Here is a 16,793-nt window from a genome sequence, read left to right as displayed (position 1 = left end):
GGCTTTCTTCCGTCGAAGGAGAGGAGGACCAAAATGCAGCGTAGTTCGTGTTCAACATGTTTAATGAAAGACGATAACGTGAACACTACACAAATGTAAAATAACAAACGTGGCAGCTTCTGGCTGACTGACGGCTCTGGCAGCTCCTGGCTGACTGGCGGCTCTGGCAGATCCTGGCTGAATGGCGGCTCTGGTGGATCCTTGCAGACTGGCGGCTCTGGCGGCTCCTTGCAGACTGGCGGCTCTGGCGGCTCCTTGCAGACTGGCGGCTCCTTGCAGACTGGCAGCTCTGGCGGTTCCTTGCAGACTGGCGGCTCTGGCGGCTCCTTGCAGACTGGCGGCTCTGGCGGCTCCTTGCAGACTAGCGGCTCTGGCGGCTCATGACAGACGGGAGACTCTAGCAGCTCTGGACCGGCGAGGCGCACTGTAGGCCTGGTACGTGATGCCGGCACTGGTGGTACTGGGCCGAAGACACGCACCTCAGGGTGAGTGCGGGGAAGGGAAACAGGGAGTACTGGGCTCTGGACACGCACAGGAAGCCTGGTGCGGGGGGCTGCCACCGGAGGGCTGGTGCGTGTAGGTGGCACTGGATAGACCTGACCGTGCAGGCGCACTGGAGCTCTTGAGGACCGAGCCTGCCCAACCTTACCTGGTTGAATGCTCCCTGTCGCCCTGCCAGTGCCGTCAGAGCCGCCAGTCTGCAAGGAGCCGCCAGAGCCGGCAGTCTGCAAGGAGCCGCCAGAGCCCGCACTGGGCTATGCAGGTGAACCGGGGACACCATGCGTAAGGCTGGCTCCATGTACGCCGGCCCAAGGAGACGCACTGGAGACCAGATGCGTAGAGCCGGCTTCATGGCACCTGGCTCGATGCCCACTCTAGCCCGGCCGTTACGAGGATCTGGTATGTACCGCACCGGGCTATGCACCCGCACTGGGGACACCATGCGCTCCACAGCATAACATGGTGCCTGCCCGGTCTCTCTCGCCCTCCGGTAAGCACAGGAAGTTGGCGCAGGTCTCCTATCTGGCTTCGCCACACTTCCTGTGTGCCACCCCCCAATACATTTTTGGGGCTGACTCTCGGGCTTCCATCCGCACTGCCGTGCTCCATCCTCATACCAGCGCCACTCCGCCTTCGCTGCCTCAAGCTCTTCTTTGGGGCGGCGATATTCTCCTGGCTGTACCCAGGGTCCTTTCCCGTCTAGGATCTCCTCCCAAGTCCAGAAGTCCTGATTGCGCTGCTCCTCCTGCCGCTGCCTGTCACCACGCTGCTTGGTCCTGTTTTGGTGGGTGATTCTGTCACGGCTTTCTTCCGTCGAAGGAGAGGAGGACCAAAATGCAGCGTAGTTCGTGTTCAACATGTTTAATGAAAGACGATAACGTGAACACTACACAAATACAAAATAACAAACGTGGCAAAACCGAAACAGTCCTATCTGGTGCAGAGAACACAAAGACAGGAAACAACCACCCACCAAAACCCAACACAAAACAGGCTACCTAAATATGGTTCCCAATCAGAGACAATGACTAACACCTGCCTCTGATTGAGAACCATATCAGGCCAAACATAGAAATAGACAAACTAGACATACAACATAGAATGCCCACCCAGCTCACGTCCTGACCAACACTAAAACAAGGAAAACACAAAATAACTATGGTCAGAACGTGACAGATAAAGCAAAGCAGTTCGACACATACAACAACACAGAGTTACACATGGAGTAAAACAAACATACAGTCAATAATACAGTATAAACAAGTCTATGTACGATGTGAGCAAATGAGGTGAGATAAGGGCGGTAAAGGCAAAGAAAAGATCATGGTGGCGAAGTAAATACAATATAGTAATTAAAACACTGGAATGGTAGATTTGCAGTGGGAAGAATGTGCGAAGCAGAAATAGAAATAATGGGGTGCAAAGGAGCTAAATAAATAAATAAATAGAGTAGGGGAAGAGGTAGTTATTTGGGCTAAATTATAGATGGGCTATGTACAGGTATAAAGTATACAGGTATACAGGAATAAACTAAACAAACAGTCAATAATACAGTTGAACAAAAGAAAAGAAAAAGTCTATATACAGTGAGTGCAAATGAGGTAAGTTCAGGCAATAAATAGGCCATTGTGGCAAAGTAATTACAATATAGCAATTAAACACTAGAATTGTAGATGTGCAGAAGATGAATGTGCAAGTAGAGATACTGGGGTGCAAAGGAGCAAGATAAATAAATAAATACAGTATGGGGATGAGGTAGGTAAATAGATGGGGGGGTCCAGATTGTCTAGCCCGGCTGATTTGTATGGGTCCAGATTTGTATGGGTCCAGATTTTGCAGCTCTTTCAGAACATCAGCTATCTGGATTTGGGTGAAGGAGAAATGGTGGGGCTGTGACGGGTTGCTGTGGAGGGTGCCGGGCAGTTGACCGGGGTAGGGGTAGCCAGGTGGAAAGCATGGCCAGCTGTAGAGAAATGCTTATTGAAATTCTCAATTATAGTGGATTTATCAGTGGTAACAGTGTTTCCTAGCCTCAGAGCAGTGGGCAGCTGGGAGGAGGTGCTCTTATTCTCCATGGACTTTACAGTGTCACAGAACTTTTTTGAATTAGTACTACAGGATGCAAATTTCTGTTTGAAAAAGCTAGCCTTAGCTTTTCTAACTGCCTGTGTATATTTGTTCCTAACTTCCCTGAAAAGTTGCATATCACGGGGGCTATTCGATGCTAATGCAGAACGCCACAGGATGTTTTTGTGCTGGTCAAGGGCAGACAGTTCTGGAGTGAACCAAGGACTATATCTATTCCTAGTTCTACATTTTTTGAGTGGGGCATGCTTATTTAAGATGGTGAGGAAGGCACTTTTAAAGAATAGCCAGGTATCATCTGCTGAAGGGATGAGGTCAATGTCATTCCAGGATACCCCGGCCAGGTCGACTAGAAAGGCCTGCTCGCAGAAGTGTTTTAGGGAGCGTTTGACAGTGATGAGGGGTGCTCGTTTGGTCGCAGACCCATTACAGATGCAGGCAATGAGGCAGTGATCGCTGAGATCTTGATTGAAAACAGCAGAGGTGTATTTGGAGGGCGAGTTAGTTACGATGACATCTATGAGTGTGTCCGTGTTTACGGATTTTGGGTTGTACCTGGTAGGTTCATTGATAATTTGTATGAGAATGAGGGCATCAAACTTAGATTGTAGGATGGCCGGGGTGTTAAGCATGTCCTAGGTCACCTAGTAGCACGAGCTCAGAAGATAGATGGGGGGCAATCAATTCACATATGGTATCGAGGGCACAGCTGGGGGCAGAGGGAGGTCTATAGCAAGCGGCAACAGTGAGAGTTTTGTTTCTGGAAAGGTGAACTTTTAGAAGTAGAAGCTCGAATTGTGTGGGCACAGACTTGGATAGTAATACAGAACTCTGTAGGCTATCTTTGCAGTAGATTGCAACACCGCCCCCTTTGGCAGTTCTAACTTGGCGGGAAATGTTATATTTAGCGATGGAGATTTCAGGGTTTTTGGTGGTTTTTCTAAGCCAGGATTCAGACACAGCTAAGAGATCCAGGTTGGCAGAGTGTGCTAAAGCTGCGAGTTAAACAAACTTAGGGGGTAGGCTCCTAATGTTAGCATGCATGAAACTAAGGCTTTTACGGTTACAGAAGTCAACAAATGAAAGCACCTGGGGAGTGGGAGTGGAGCTAGGCACTGCAGGACCTGGATTAAGCTCCACATCACCAGAGGAACAGAGGAGAAGTAGGATAAGGGTACAGCTAAAGGCTATATGAACTGATCGTCTAGCACGTTTGGAACAGAGAATAAAAGGAGCAGGTTTCTGGGCACTTAACGTTAAGGATCCCAATTTCGCTGAAACATTAAAACGTTCACACCCCTAGCATGCATATTCACAGCATGCATGTCCTCTGACTATTAGACTGATCTTAATGTGAGTTTCCCTCATGTGACTCATGTTTAAAATATACCATTTAAGAATTATTTTTATTTTTATTTTCACTCTTTATAGCTGCTTTTATGTTTCCATAAATTCCCATCTTATTTACAGGGATACACACAGTATTATAATGGCTTGTCAACCATTTTTCCTTCCTTTTCAATATCTGAGCTCATCGGAGAAGAGCTGTCATTCAAAACATATAGTCGACATAGGAGCGTCAATAAGCATCAATGTGATTTGGCAAGTTTGACAAGTAGTCTTAACCCGTAGCGTTTGATTTGATCTGATGTCTACAAAAGCTAAGATTGCTCCAGCAATAAAACACAGTGTATCAACAGGGGAAAAGCCACCAACGATCGAAATTAGCTCTGCATTGTATTATTCAAGGAACATGATGTTACACTTGAGTATATGCTAATGATGCTAATTCTGTTGAAAAGAAAGGAAAAGGACAAGTAGCTCTGAGACAGTTCTATATACACCACAGCCCCAACACGCAGCCTAATCCGTTGCCATGTGTTGAGAAATAGACCCCTAACTGTTTCCATGTTGGAGGCTAATACAGCTACTCCATCAGGCTGCCTATTGAAATGAAATGAGCCCTTTCTATATAGTACAGTCAATAGCAGGTCTGGTAATTGACAATGCTAGAGTAGGTCTTAATTATAATAGCATGTTGTGCAGTCTTGTCTGGTGTATGCAACTGCTTACCAAAGGCAATCCAACAATGGCAAGCTCAATGGCATGTTTTGCTTACCAACGGCTAACCAACAATGGCAAGCTCAATGGCATGTTTTGCTTACCAACGGCTAACCAACAATGGCAAGCCCAATCGGTTTGGACAACAAGGCCAGGTTCAATTCCTCTGTAACCACACAGGATGAATTGAAAACTATTTTAGAAAAGAGGTCGTCAAGGTATGAATTGGGCATAAATTATTCTCCACTAGGAGTTAAAAAGAAATGAGTCAAGTCTTATCAAATAAGTAACAGAAGTTTAGATCCAATGGAATTGACCCTTTACCCAATGAAACAGCAAGGAAATCTTCCACACGAAGCTCTCTCTGTCTTCCACCAAAATAGAAAGCAGTGTGGGTTCAGTTGATGGATGAGCATGTTACCCCCATGACACCTCTGCGCTGTACACACATCACGCAGCCAGTGTCCTACATACATTGACACGGTCCGACAAAAGATAAAGGCAACTCTTCTGAGAGGGAGCAGTCAATGGGACCAGGAGAGGAGAAAATAACAAGAGTTGGACGTGGCCGGCACTCAGGCCACTAAGGTCTGTGGCTCAAACACACTGATGCGTTCTCAGCTCTTCTTCAAAAACGTCACAGATGTTCAGAGCCTTTGACCAAACTAAAGGTTTTACTTATTCTGTATATTCACAACTTAGGCCATATTGAATTATATAGGCAGTGTGAGGGTGTTTTTATTTTCCGTGATCAATAGAATGATTCCACTGTAATCATGATGTGATGCGGATCTGAGGCAGGAGTTGACAGATGGTGTGTAACCTTTGTTTGTTAGACTCCCAGTGTGTGTGTGTGTGCGTGTGTGTGTGCGTGTGTGTGTGTGTGTGTGTGTGTGTGTGTGTGTGTGCGTGTGCGTGTGCGTGTGCGTGTGTGTGTGTGTGTGTGTGTGTATCTGTGTGGTGCTTTCATATACCCACAGCTCTCTGGTGTGTGCTGTGCTGCACTGCATGTTACAATGTCTTCTCGTGTAATTCAATTAACCTTTTACTGGAAGGGTTCACACAAAGCAGCCAGGAGTTATACTCTATTTCAGAGTGGTGTGTAAAACTGTCTTTGGTGGCTGTCTTCATTGTTTGGATAAATTGGACTTCTTTTGCAATTTTTGCACTGATGAAATGTCACAGACACATAGCATTAATAATATGTTAAAACAGCTGTTAAAATGCTCTTGAGGACATCGGTTCAGAAGGCATTGGATTTGTTGTCGACAGGGTACGATTCGGCACAATTGTCTCAATCAATTTGTTCACTGTTATTAGACGCTGAACAGACAATAACCCATCATCAGGGCCAACACAACAGTCCAACAAAATAACCAACATCCCAACTAACAAAACAACCAACATCGCAAACCAACAAAACAACCAACATCCCAAACCAACAAAACAACCAACATCACAACCAACAAAGTAAATCTGTCAATCTGGACCTAAATTCTCTGGATTCTTTTGGAATGAAACACAGCCAGCAAAGACACAGTCTTTAATCTTAGTCTTCTTTCTCTTGGATCAGGCAGTTATTAACAGTTGCAGATGCTATAGCCCGACAGTCTGCCAAGACTGTAGTAGTCTTCTGTGTCTGACTGCCCAGAACGGTGCAAATTACAATGAAATATTGAGTTCATTTATGAATAAGTGGAGCTGAACGCCCCTTTGTAACGGCTTTCACATGCATATTCAGTTGATGGAAACCTTTGGATGGGTAATTCCTCTTAGCTGCTTCATTAAATAGTGAAAGTCGAAAGTGTAATGCTTCATGACAAAAAGAGAGAAAGAATGAGATCTAAAGCAGTATTAAAGGATTACTTTTTCCCCTTTGCTCAAGTTGAAAATAAAAGTAGCCATCTGATTCAAGATAAGGATAACACGATAACAAATCAACAATGTAGCTGTTGATTAGTGCATGACACGTCAAGATCTGAACCTCTTATCATTCACAACGAAACATCCAAATAAGGTTAAGCTACAAAAGAACAAACAAGCACAAGTGACGGAAAAGTTACCCGTGGTTAGGGTTTAATTAAAATTTGAGAACTCTGGGCATCTTTCCGCGCCTTCTTAACGGGTGGTAGCTTCGCTACCTGCGAACAAGATGTGGCACGTATTGCTTATTTTCCCTATGATTAAAATAATAGGGTGGAAATTGGGCGAGATAAAAGTCACAGCGGGGAGTCGCACTAACAAGAACAAATGAGCGGCAGCACTCCAGACATCGCCAAAAGAGACTCCAAAGGAGAGAGGCTGCGGGGGGTAGTGGGGGTAGGAGGCCAGGTCAGAGCCTTTTGAAGCCAGCTAACTCCAATGCGCTTTCTGAGCCACAGAGATCGCATGTAACAGCTGCAACAAACATGGAGGAAAAGTGATATAGATAAGAAAACACCTTGTTAGGTGCCTTGAATGTCTTATTTTACTCCCATTACACGTCATCAATGAGTTATTTGGAATGACATTATATGGCGTCACATGAATAATGGGGGCTTTAAAAAACTAGATGAGGACACAGAAATTGAAGTGTGTGAACAAGCAGATGTTGACTTTGGTGCGAGCATTAATCCTTCCGATCACTACCCTTGCATCAATTTATTTTCCACACGTTTTTCCATCCAATCAAATGCAAATGTATTTTATAAAGCCCTTTTTACATCAGTAGTAGTCACAAAGTAGTTGGAGACTATAATAAAACAAAATAATGTTATATAATGAAAAAAGGCACTTAAGAGAGGCGAAAGATCCACGTCTCAGATCTACGTCTCAAGTGTGGTATGGAATATCTCTCTGGAACATAACCAAAATATAAATTGCTTGCTCTGAACACAAAATATTTCCTTTGTACCATGTGACCTTTCTATATGTTTTGGCCAGTTGAAAGTCTGTGGATAATTCTTGGATAATCCACTACTCTCTCTCTTTCTTCTGTACCTTTGGTAATACTTATTGAAAAGTATGGCGATAGCAAACATATGAGATGACAATACATACCACTATGGTAAATATATTTTCAATGTTTTCTGAGAGCATTAAAGGTAAAAGTATTCCTCAAATTAGCTTAACAGCAGCAAAAGTTGTCAAAACTGCTCTAAGAACAAATTTGAGACCATGGCTGATGTGTAGAAAATATTATACAACAATATTTGTTGCACAACGACATGAATAAATAAGTAATAGACAATAACATCACAAAGTTGGAGGCAAAACATTGTACTTTTTGTAAAGTCATTGACGAATGCCGGATAAAAAGTTTAAAAGTTATCACTTGCAAGGAATATTATACACTGAAAGTGCCTCACATTCTATACACAACAAAAGCAACAAAATAACTGTGTTTTTAGATAGCTGTATAGACCGCTTTTTGTTTGAGTACAAACCCTTTCTAAATCAAAATGAAAGAGTCATTTATCACTTAAAGCAATATTGATAAGTATAAACATAAATGTATATTTTTTTATCCCGCATTTGATGCACAGAAGATCTTCCTTCAAAAGAATACCACAGTCTTAAGTTTTGGGTTTCGAGCATGATCAAATTTGCACTTCAAACCATTGAACCTTCTTAAATCAGCTATTGTGTGTGCTCGTTCAACTACTGTGGAATTTCTATGCGAAATCTCTGACCGACGCTTTACAAAGCTATCTTTGATTACACACTAGCCCAAGGGGAAACTTGATCAAACTCCCCTGCCTCCATGTGGAGATGACCAGGTGACTACCAAACACTCAATTGGAAGACCAAATTCTTATCCACAAGAGGCCATGAAACATGCCTTTTATCCCCAAACAGCAGCTGCACATGCCCAATCAGAATCCACCGCTTATCGCTTCCACCAATGAAAGAGATTTCCTGAGCACCAATGAAATATTACCGGTACAATGCTTACTAGTTTGCACATTTGTTGTGCGATTAACTTCATACTTAAACCTCCACAAAAACAGGAATAAGGGGGATCACAATTAACAAATAAAGGTGTGGCAGACTCACCAATTTCGTTGTCCGACTTATTGTCCATTTTCGTGTCTGTCAGGGTAATGGCCGAGTTGGAGCGACTAGACAGGCATGAGCTTTGGCCTGACTTGGCACCCCTGCCCCAGAGAACCATGGTACGTTCCGGAGATGTGTGCTCATTATTCTTTGTGGGGACCGTTCCTCTGGAGTAGCTACCAAGGGGGTGCGAGAGGCCCGTTTCAGGGCAGAGGGCCAGGCCTCTGCGTGTGGAGGCCTCACATATCCCAAGTTGCCTCAGCGAGAAGGCCTGTCCTGTACAGACAAAACCAAATAGCAGGCCTATAATTTAACAATGTTATCAAACCCCAATCCCAAACCCAGAATATCAGGTGCGGACGTTTTGTTTTATTTTTAACGAGGCAAGTCAGTTAAGAACAAATCCTTATTTACAATGACTGCCATTTTGCCAAAATGTGTAGCTTAAATATTTGTGTGATTCTTAAAATGTCTGTTCTTAGAAGGGCAGTAGGCTTAACTCAAATAGAAGCCTCACAAAAATAAAAGCCAACCAGTAAATCAGAAGACAAGTCACAACAGACATACTGTACATTCAAGTAAGATGGAAGATGATAGGACTTCTGCTGAAAACAACATCCCCCCCACCGTGCACTCGTGCCACGTCTATTTCTATGGGCACAAGCACGGTTTGACACAAACTGTTCATACCCCTCTTGTTGGCGGAGAGAACATTTTGCAGGTTTAAACCTTATTTCCTGCAATTCTACACCTTTTGTCAAGCTGGGCAGTGAACATTTTGCAGTTTTAAAGTCCATTCTCTTGCAATTCTATTCATGTTGCCATGTCTAACATGTATTCATGTGATATTTGAGTGACTTGAACGTTACAGCAAAATCTATGGGCTAAAAAAACGTTAGCTGACATGGGCTTGTTGATCTGGACATTTCTGACAAGTTATAAATAGCTCTCTAATGTATGCAATGACTGACATGACAAGAGGAAAACTGATGACGCACGACCCAATTTCCAAATTGCACCTTGTGCATTCTACTATTACAACTTTCAAGAGTCCTTCGAAAGCCAGACTGAGTTCCTTAAAAACTGTGGGTGCGTACTCAGAGAAAAGAGACTCCCACTCATTGTACAACCACCCAAATTATTATTTTTTGTAAATTGAAAGAGTTCCACAATTCTGTGTCTAAATTGTTTGTAAATCTGGATCTAAAGTGTTGATTTAATAGAGAAACAAAATGGTGAAAAACAGAGATGCAAAGGAATTTACAGGATGTCAATGCTGGATTTAGAAAAAAGAATGTAATCTGAAGTAAACAGCAAAAATCTACAATTAATGTACTTTTCACTGAATTTATATTTCTAAATGCGTGGACAGAACTAAAACAAGTTTGGATGGAAAATCTTTTTCAGTGTATATATTTATCGATATATATGTTTTCATATATACATTCAAAGTCATTCTATAAAAAAAATGTATTCAGCTAGCTGAATAATAGAGAATGTAATGTCATGCTGCATAAGATTACAGACATGTATTTTATCCACATTAATATAGAAATATCATTAGTGCAGACAAGACAGGGAGCAAGATTAATGTAAGTAAATTAGCAATGAATAAATTCATTTAAAACTGTCATTTGATTTAGTTTACTGGTTATTTCATGAAAGAAAACATTTAAACAAGTGAAATTGACAAAGAACATTTTAAAGAAAAAACTGCAGGGGAGCGATTCCGGACTTTGACAATATTGTATGTCGTGTTAAAAACTTCAAAAGACAATTAATAACCTTAAACTATACATTTGACTTAAGGTGTGAATTTAATTTTAAAAACAGATACAACTTTGAAATGTGTAGATAACAATTATTGATAATTGAAGTGATAATAAGTCTAATCGCTCATTACCTTTTCATTAAAGGTTGTAATTTGATCTAGAAATAAAGGGGAAATGAACATTCTTCCCACAGCCTAATTAGAATGCAATTCATTTCCAGTTGGCGCCAATTAGCAGACATCAATGAGAAATATGCCATAAAATATGCAATTTTAGAAAATCAAGAATCGTCTATGACACTAAAATAAACCAACCAACTTTTTTCTTATTATGAACATTTCCTACCAATTGCCAACAACCAATTACAACGGTGGGTTATTTCCTCAGCAGTTCAATGGGTAATTATCAACGGTACGTCAAGTGGAGCGCGATCATTTCGTTTGGATCTGTACATACTGCACAGATTGATAAGAGCTCTACTGTTCATCATGGAGTAATACAAACCTCAAATGACGAACTATGAATGCTGGTTAATGGATCATGCATTACCAAGATAAAGTTTTCAAGGAAACCCATGGGAGGCCCTATGAAAGAATGATAAACTTACTAATATAGTATCTCTCTATCTATCTTTCCTATGTCAATGATCTCAACAGCAGACAATTAATTTCAATTCTATAATACACCTTGCAATTTTTTTTATTATACCAAACTCCATGTGTTCCCAAGTTAATTAAGTATGTTTAAAAAGTACACGCATGAAACAAATGATATCCAAACAGCAGACCTATTATGAACCATCCTTTCATATTATTGGAATAGGGCTGTGGCTGTACTGACCTGGCCTGCTGTAGTCATTGGTCTCTTGGTGGGCCATCTCCTTGACTCGGCCTGAGAACAGCAGCCGGGCGGGGTCATGGTCGTAGGCCTGCAGCGTCTCGCTAGAGCTGTAGGACTTCTGGGTTGGCACACGGCAGGCCCCTTCTTGGTCTGTTGATGATGCAGTGTGACGCCGTTCCCTCTCCCTTTCACGGTCTCTCTCTCTCTGGCTCTTGGAGAGTGAGCAGAAAGGCTGCTGCTCCTTCACCTGTTCCATGCTGCCTGCATACTGTGTCCTTCTCTCCTGAGACGCTCGCTTTGGGATATTCCACTCCGGTTTACGCCGTTGGTAAATCTGTCCCTCTGTCTATCCGTCTGTATTTCTGTCTGTCTGTCCACTTAGCCCCATTTGGCTCTACCTAGAAAACAGAGAGGGGAGAGGGGAGAAGCTCAGATAACACTAATCCCCCAACTTAATCTTCAAAAGCTCCCACTCACACCCACCACCTCTCAAACCCCACCCGTAAGCCCACTGACACCCACCACCTCTCAAACCCCACCCATGAGCCCAATCACACCACCACCATCTCTCAAACCCCACCCGTAAGCCCAATCACACCACCACCATCTCTCAAACCCCACCCGTAAACCCACTCCACCCACCACCTCTCAAACCCCACCCGTGAGCCCAATCACACCACCACCATCTCTCAAACCCCACCCGTAAGCCCAATCACACCACCACCATCTCTCAAACCCCACCCGTAAATCCACTCCACCCACCACCTCTCAAACCCCACCCGTAAGCCCACTCACACCTACCAACTCTCAAGCCCCATCCGTAAGCACACTCACACCCACCAACTCTCAAACCCCACACGTAAGCCCACTCACAACCACCATCTCTCAAACCCCACCCGTAAGCCCACTCACACCCACCACCTCTCAAACCCCACCCGTAAACCCACTCACACCCACCACCTCTCAAACCCCACCCGTAAGCCCACTCACACCCACCACCTCTCAAACCCCACCCGTAAGCCCACTCACACCCACCACCTCTCAAACCCCACCCGTAAGCCCACTCACACCCACCATCTATCAAACCCCACCCGTAAGCCCACTCACACCCACCACCTCTCAAACCCCACCCGTAAGCCCACTCACACCCAATACCTCTCAAACCCCACCCGTAAGCCCACTCACACCCACCACCTCTCAAAGCCCACCCGTAAGCACACTCACACCACCACCATCTCTCAAACCCCACCCGTAAGCACACTCACACCACCACCATCTCTCAAACCTCACCCGTAAGCCCACTCAAACCCACCATCCCTAAACCCCCACCATCCTTGCATGAACTCCTCTATAAAGCAGATCTCCTCTCCTCTCACTCCCCCTTCTTTTATTCTTTCAGCCTCAGTTCAGACCTCCATTGTCTTGACTAAATTCCTTTTGTCCACAACTTGGATTTCATTTCTGTCTTGACTCAGCTGGAAGCCCAAAGACAGGTGTATCAGACACTTACACATTTCCCTGTACTGAAACTGAAACTTTGGATCCAAGAGAAATGAAAAGATATTTTCTCGACCTCAAAGTTTTTATTGAGAATTTTGCTGAGAAGTCCTTTCACTAGGTGACAGGTTGTTCTTTCTTTCTATGCAGAGATGGAATCTTAAAAGACACTTTCAAACGCAGAGACAAGAGTGGAGATGTTAACCCACATTTACAAAGATTATTGTGCAGTGGCCAAGAACGGACTCACCCACAAACCTCCCCGATTGTGATCCGTTCTGATTTATGGACTTTATACACAGGGGCTGATAGACGACATTGCTAAGAGCCTTGTCTGTCGAGCCGCCGACAACCCAACAGGGGGAATAAGATTAGTGTCCTAATCAGCTATAAGTCTCCATGGGTGTGTTATGTGGAAATGTCGTGGCGGGCCGGATTCTCACAAAGCAAAGTGAACGACCGGGCACGTCTTTAATGTGAACACATACTGCCTTCCTCAGGAGGATCCAAAGTTACTAACGCCAACATTTTTCGGAGTTCATCAAAATGTAATGAAGGTAGTTCCTGTACATGGGGACGCTTTGGGGACACTAGGGAGATACTCATAGAAGCTGTCTGGTGTAGTGTGCTGTGCTGTGAACTCAAGGAAGTTTTATCTAAGGATTAAGCCACCTCGTTGCTTGGATACCAAAACCACAAATAGACCTACATAATGTCCACGTTGTGCCTTACCGCAATACACCAACAATTATCCCCACGTCTCCCGATTCGGATTGAGAGCTGTCCTACATACTGCTGCTGCTCCAGTTTCAACTGTTCTGCCTTATTGTTATTCGACCATGCTGGTCATTTATGAACATTTGAACATCTTGGCCATGTTCTGTTATAATCTCTACCCGGCACAGCCAGAAGAGGACTGGCCACCCCACATAGCCTGGTTCCTCTCTAGGTTTCTTCCTAGGTTTTGGCCTTTCTAGGGAGTTTTTCCTAGCCACCGTGCTTCTACACCTGCATTGCTTGCTGTTTGGGGTTTTAGGCTGGGTTTCTGTACAGCACTTTGAGATATCAGCTGATGTACGAAGGGCTATATAAATAAATTTGATTTGTTAGGATGCTAATCCTCTGGTCGGTATGTGTCACCTTTGATAATATGGTTGATTGAGACAGCCAGTCACCCATGACCTCAAGTAGGAAAAGCCGACACTGCAGTATTATAGTGGCACAGTGGGAACGTTGACAAGGCAGTGAGGCAGGGGGAAGTGACACTCCATGATCCATGTAGCGTAGCACAGTACTACACAGGTCTATGATTCCCCAGCCAGTTCCTCCTAAACCTGCTTATTCTGTTATATACAGTCTCAATGTTTTTCTAAGCATTAACCATACACCATATATATAATATAGTGTCAAGCAATGTCTTGATGTCAATTTGGTAACATAGTTTTCGAGAATATAAGCTTTTATGATCTAGGCTCAATTCTCTTGTTTGGACACAAAATCAGGGATTGTGTGTTGGAATTTTTTGCTTCACACTCACGATTCACATGAGAGGACCAAAGGAGAAGCCACCACAGACGTGGCTCAGAGCCAATACAGACAAATAAATTGGTTTCAACCAATGTGACCCACATTCCTGACGTAAGCACAAACAGCATTTTGCAAAGAGAGAGTAGAGTAGCCACTGGAGACTTCCCTGCTGAAACGGCAACTCTTCCCGAAGCCCTCTTTGTTCAAGTAATTACATTTCCGAAGGCCTGTTCTAAATATTAACTCAGACCCCCTGACCCAGGGTTTCCGTGAGGAAAATGAGGCGCCGGACAATGTGACCGGGAAGAGTTTCATTTAACGGCCATTTGAGAAATTATGGGACCCATATGCATTGGGTGCGTAACCCATTAGGGAGTCCACCCACGGTGCTCAGAATGACAGAATTCACATTTAAATTATGGTAATTCATCTTAACAGAACACACAATTCCTGTAATGAAGCAGACAATAAAATGTCATTTACAAACATTTGCCAAAATGCAATTTGCGGGAAAACACCATTCTAAACAGCACATCTGATGCGAGCGGTTCCACATGTGACAGAGATAAAAATGTATGTTAGAAACTTAGAAAGAGGGGAAATCTAAAGATGCAGCAACTAGGGTGGGTTTCTAATATGACTAGGATTGTGCCTTTGGCTTCTAGACAACGAAAGAAAGTTGATTTGAAAACCAATATAAGAGGAGAAAAATGCTGGTTTCAACTGCATATGAGGAAGTCTTTATAAAATAATTGCCTCTACGTTTCTATGGTTCCTAGGCTACTTTGAAACACGGAAAGACATGCCTCACAATCTGAAGTAAACGTTCAGGTTTTAAAAAAATGAAGTATATGTCTTGAAAATGCATACTGCCTCCAGCTCACATTGGGTGGCATGGTGATAGACTGCCTACCGTTGACTATGCACTTGAATGGCAAATGGGAGGCGCCCTTCAATTTGCCAATTGAGAAATAAAAATAGTAGCTCTTTTTAATCGTGGCCATGCGATTGCATTTAGAATTGTTGTGCAATGACTGGTCTTATCAAATCACACGTTTCAAGCTCAAAATAAGCCCTGTATGCTGTGCGCATGTGATAGTTGTGTTTGATAAATAAGATAAATGATGACTAATGAAAATACACACGCCCCAATTTAATTCCACTTAAGAACATTAACCTATAGACCTATAAGCGTGATGGTCAAATGTATTTCCATCGACTGATATTTCCATCAATAAACAAAAAGCATTATTTTGTAATAAGATAGTTTTTTTCTCCCGATCGACTATTACATTTATTGGCTTTAAAAAAAAGATTGGGTCCAAAAGCCAGTAATTACCACCTGTAGTCTGTAAATAAAGCCAATAAAAACACATGGTTATCGTTTACCACCTGACGTAACCCCTGACTCTGTAAATAAAGCCAATAAAAACACATGGTTATCGTTTACTACCTGACGTAACCCCTGACTCTGTAAATAAAGCCAATAAAAACACATGGTTATCGTTTCCATCAAGTCCCCCTTTCCCAGATGTTCCACTTGCCACCACGATGCCAAGCTAGCTGCCCTTCCCATCCTTCCACTCTGTGGCCTCACCCTTTTCTATTTGTTTTTGCAGGGACCGTACGGTCCTTTGCCAAGGGAGTTGTGAAAGTGGTGATGGAGGGTGGTGGGGATCAGGCCGGCTCACTTTAACACAGCCAGCACCTCCAACAATAGCCGGCTCTGACAGCTTTGCATAATTCATCTTGTCGAGTCTCTATCCTCTCCTCTCTCCTTTCTCTTCCCTCTCTCTAACTCTCTGGAATGGGGTGAGGAGTAACAAGGGCACTCTTCCATCAGCTGCTGCCTGTTCCCTCCTGACACCAGTGATTTTGGAGACACAGAAGTGTTTGTCTGTTGAAAGCAGATTCCCTGGCTCTGCCTGTGTTCTAGTCTGGATGCCATCAGATTCCCTGGCTCTGCCTGTATTTTAATCTGGATGCCATCAGATTTCCTGGCTCTGCCTGTGTTTTAGTATTGATGCCATCAGATTCCCTGGCTCTGCCTGTGTTCTAGTCTTGATGCCATCACATTCCCTGGCTCTGCCTGTGTTCTAGTCTTGATACCATCACATTCCCTGGCTCTGCCTGTGTTCTAGTCTTGATACCATCACATTCCCTGGCTCTGCCTGTGTTCTAGTCTTGATGCCATCACATTCCCTGGCTCTGCCTGTGTTCTAGTCTTGATGTCATCACATTCCCTGGCTCTGCCTGTGTTCTAGTCTTGATGCCATCACATTCCCTGGCTCTGCCTGTGTTCTAGTCTGGATCCCATCAGAACCAGATTTCTGTTCAATCTGTCTAAAGCTTTACAACAGGGACCATGCTAATGCAAGATTTTTATTGAGTTAGCTGTGTGTGTGTGTGTGTGTGTGTGTGTGTGTGTGTGTGTGTGTGTGTGTGTGTGTGTGTGTGTGTGTGTGTGTGTGTGTG

At 43.6% G+C, this 16,793-nt stretch overlaps 1 protein-coding gene across 1 annotated transcript in view; it reads right to left on the bottom strand.

The window, feature by feature from the left end:
- Positions 1-11,550, bottom strand: part of LOC139366354 (teneurin-3) — a 147,973-nt gene extending 136,423 nt beyond the window's left edge. Inside the window, exons 1-2 of the mRNA XM_071103736.1 lie at positions 11,295-11,550; positions 8,683-8,958 (exon numbers count right to left, since the gene is read on the bottom strand). Coding sequence (XP_070959837.1) covers positions 8,683-8,958; positions 11,295-11,550 — 532 coding nt within the window. The remainder of the gene's footprint in view (positions 1-8,682; positions 8,959-11,294) is intronic.
- Between the last annotated feature and the right edge of the window lie 5,243 nt (positions 11,551-16,793).

This window comes from Oncorhynchus clarkii, chromosome 14, assembly GCF_045791955.1.
Source record: "Oncorhynchus clarkii lewisi isolate Uvic-CL-2024 chromosome 14, UVic_Ocla_1.0, whole genome shotgun sequence".
NCBI lineage: Eukaryota > Metazoa > Chordata > Actinopteri > Salmoniformes > Salmonidae > Oncorhynchus > Oncorhynchus clarkii.
This window is presented reverse-complemented; position numbering and strand designations above follow the sequence as displayed.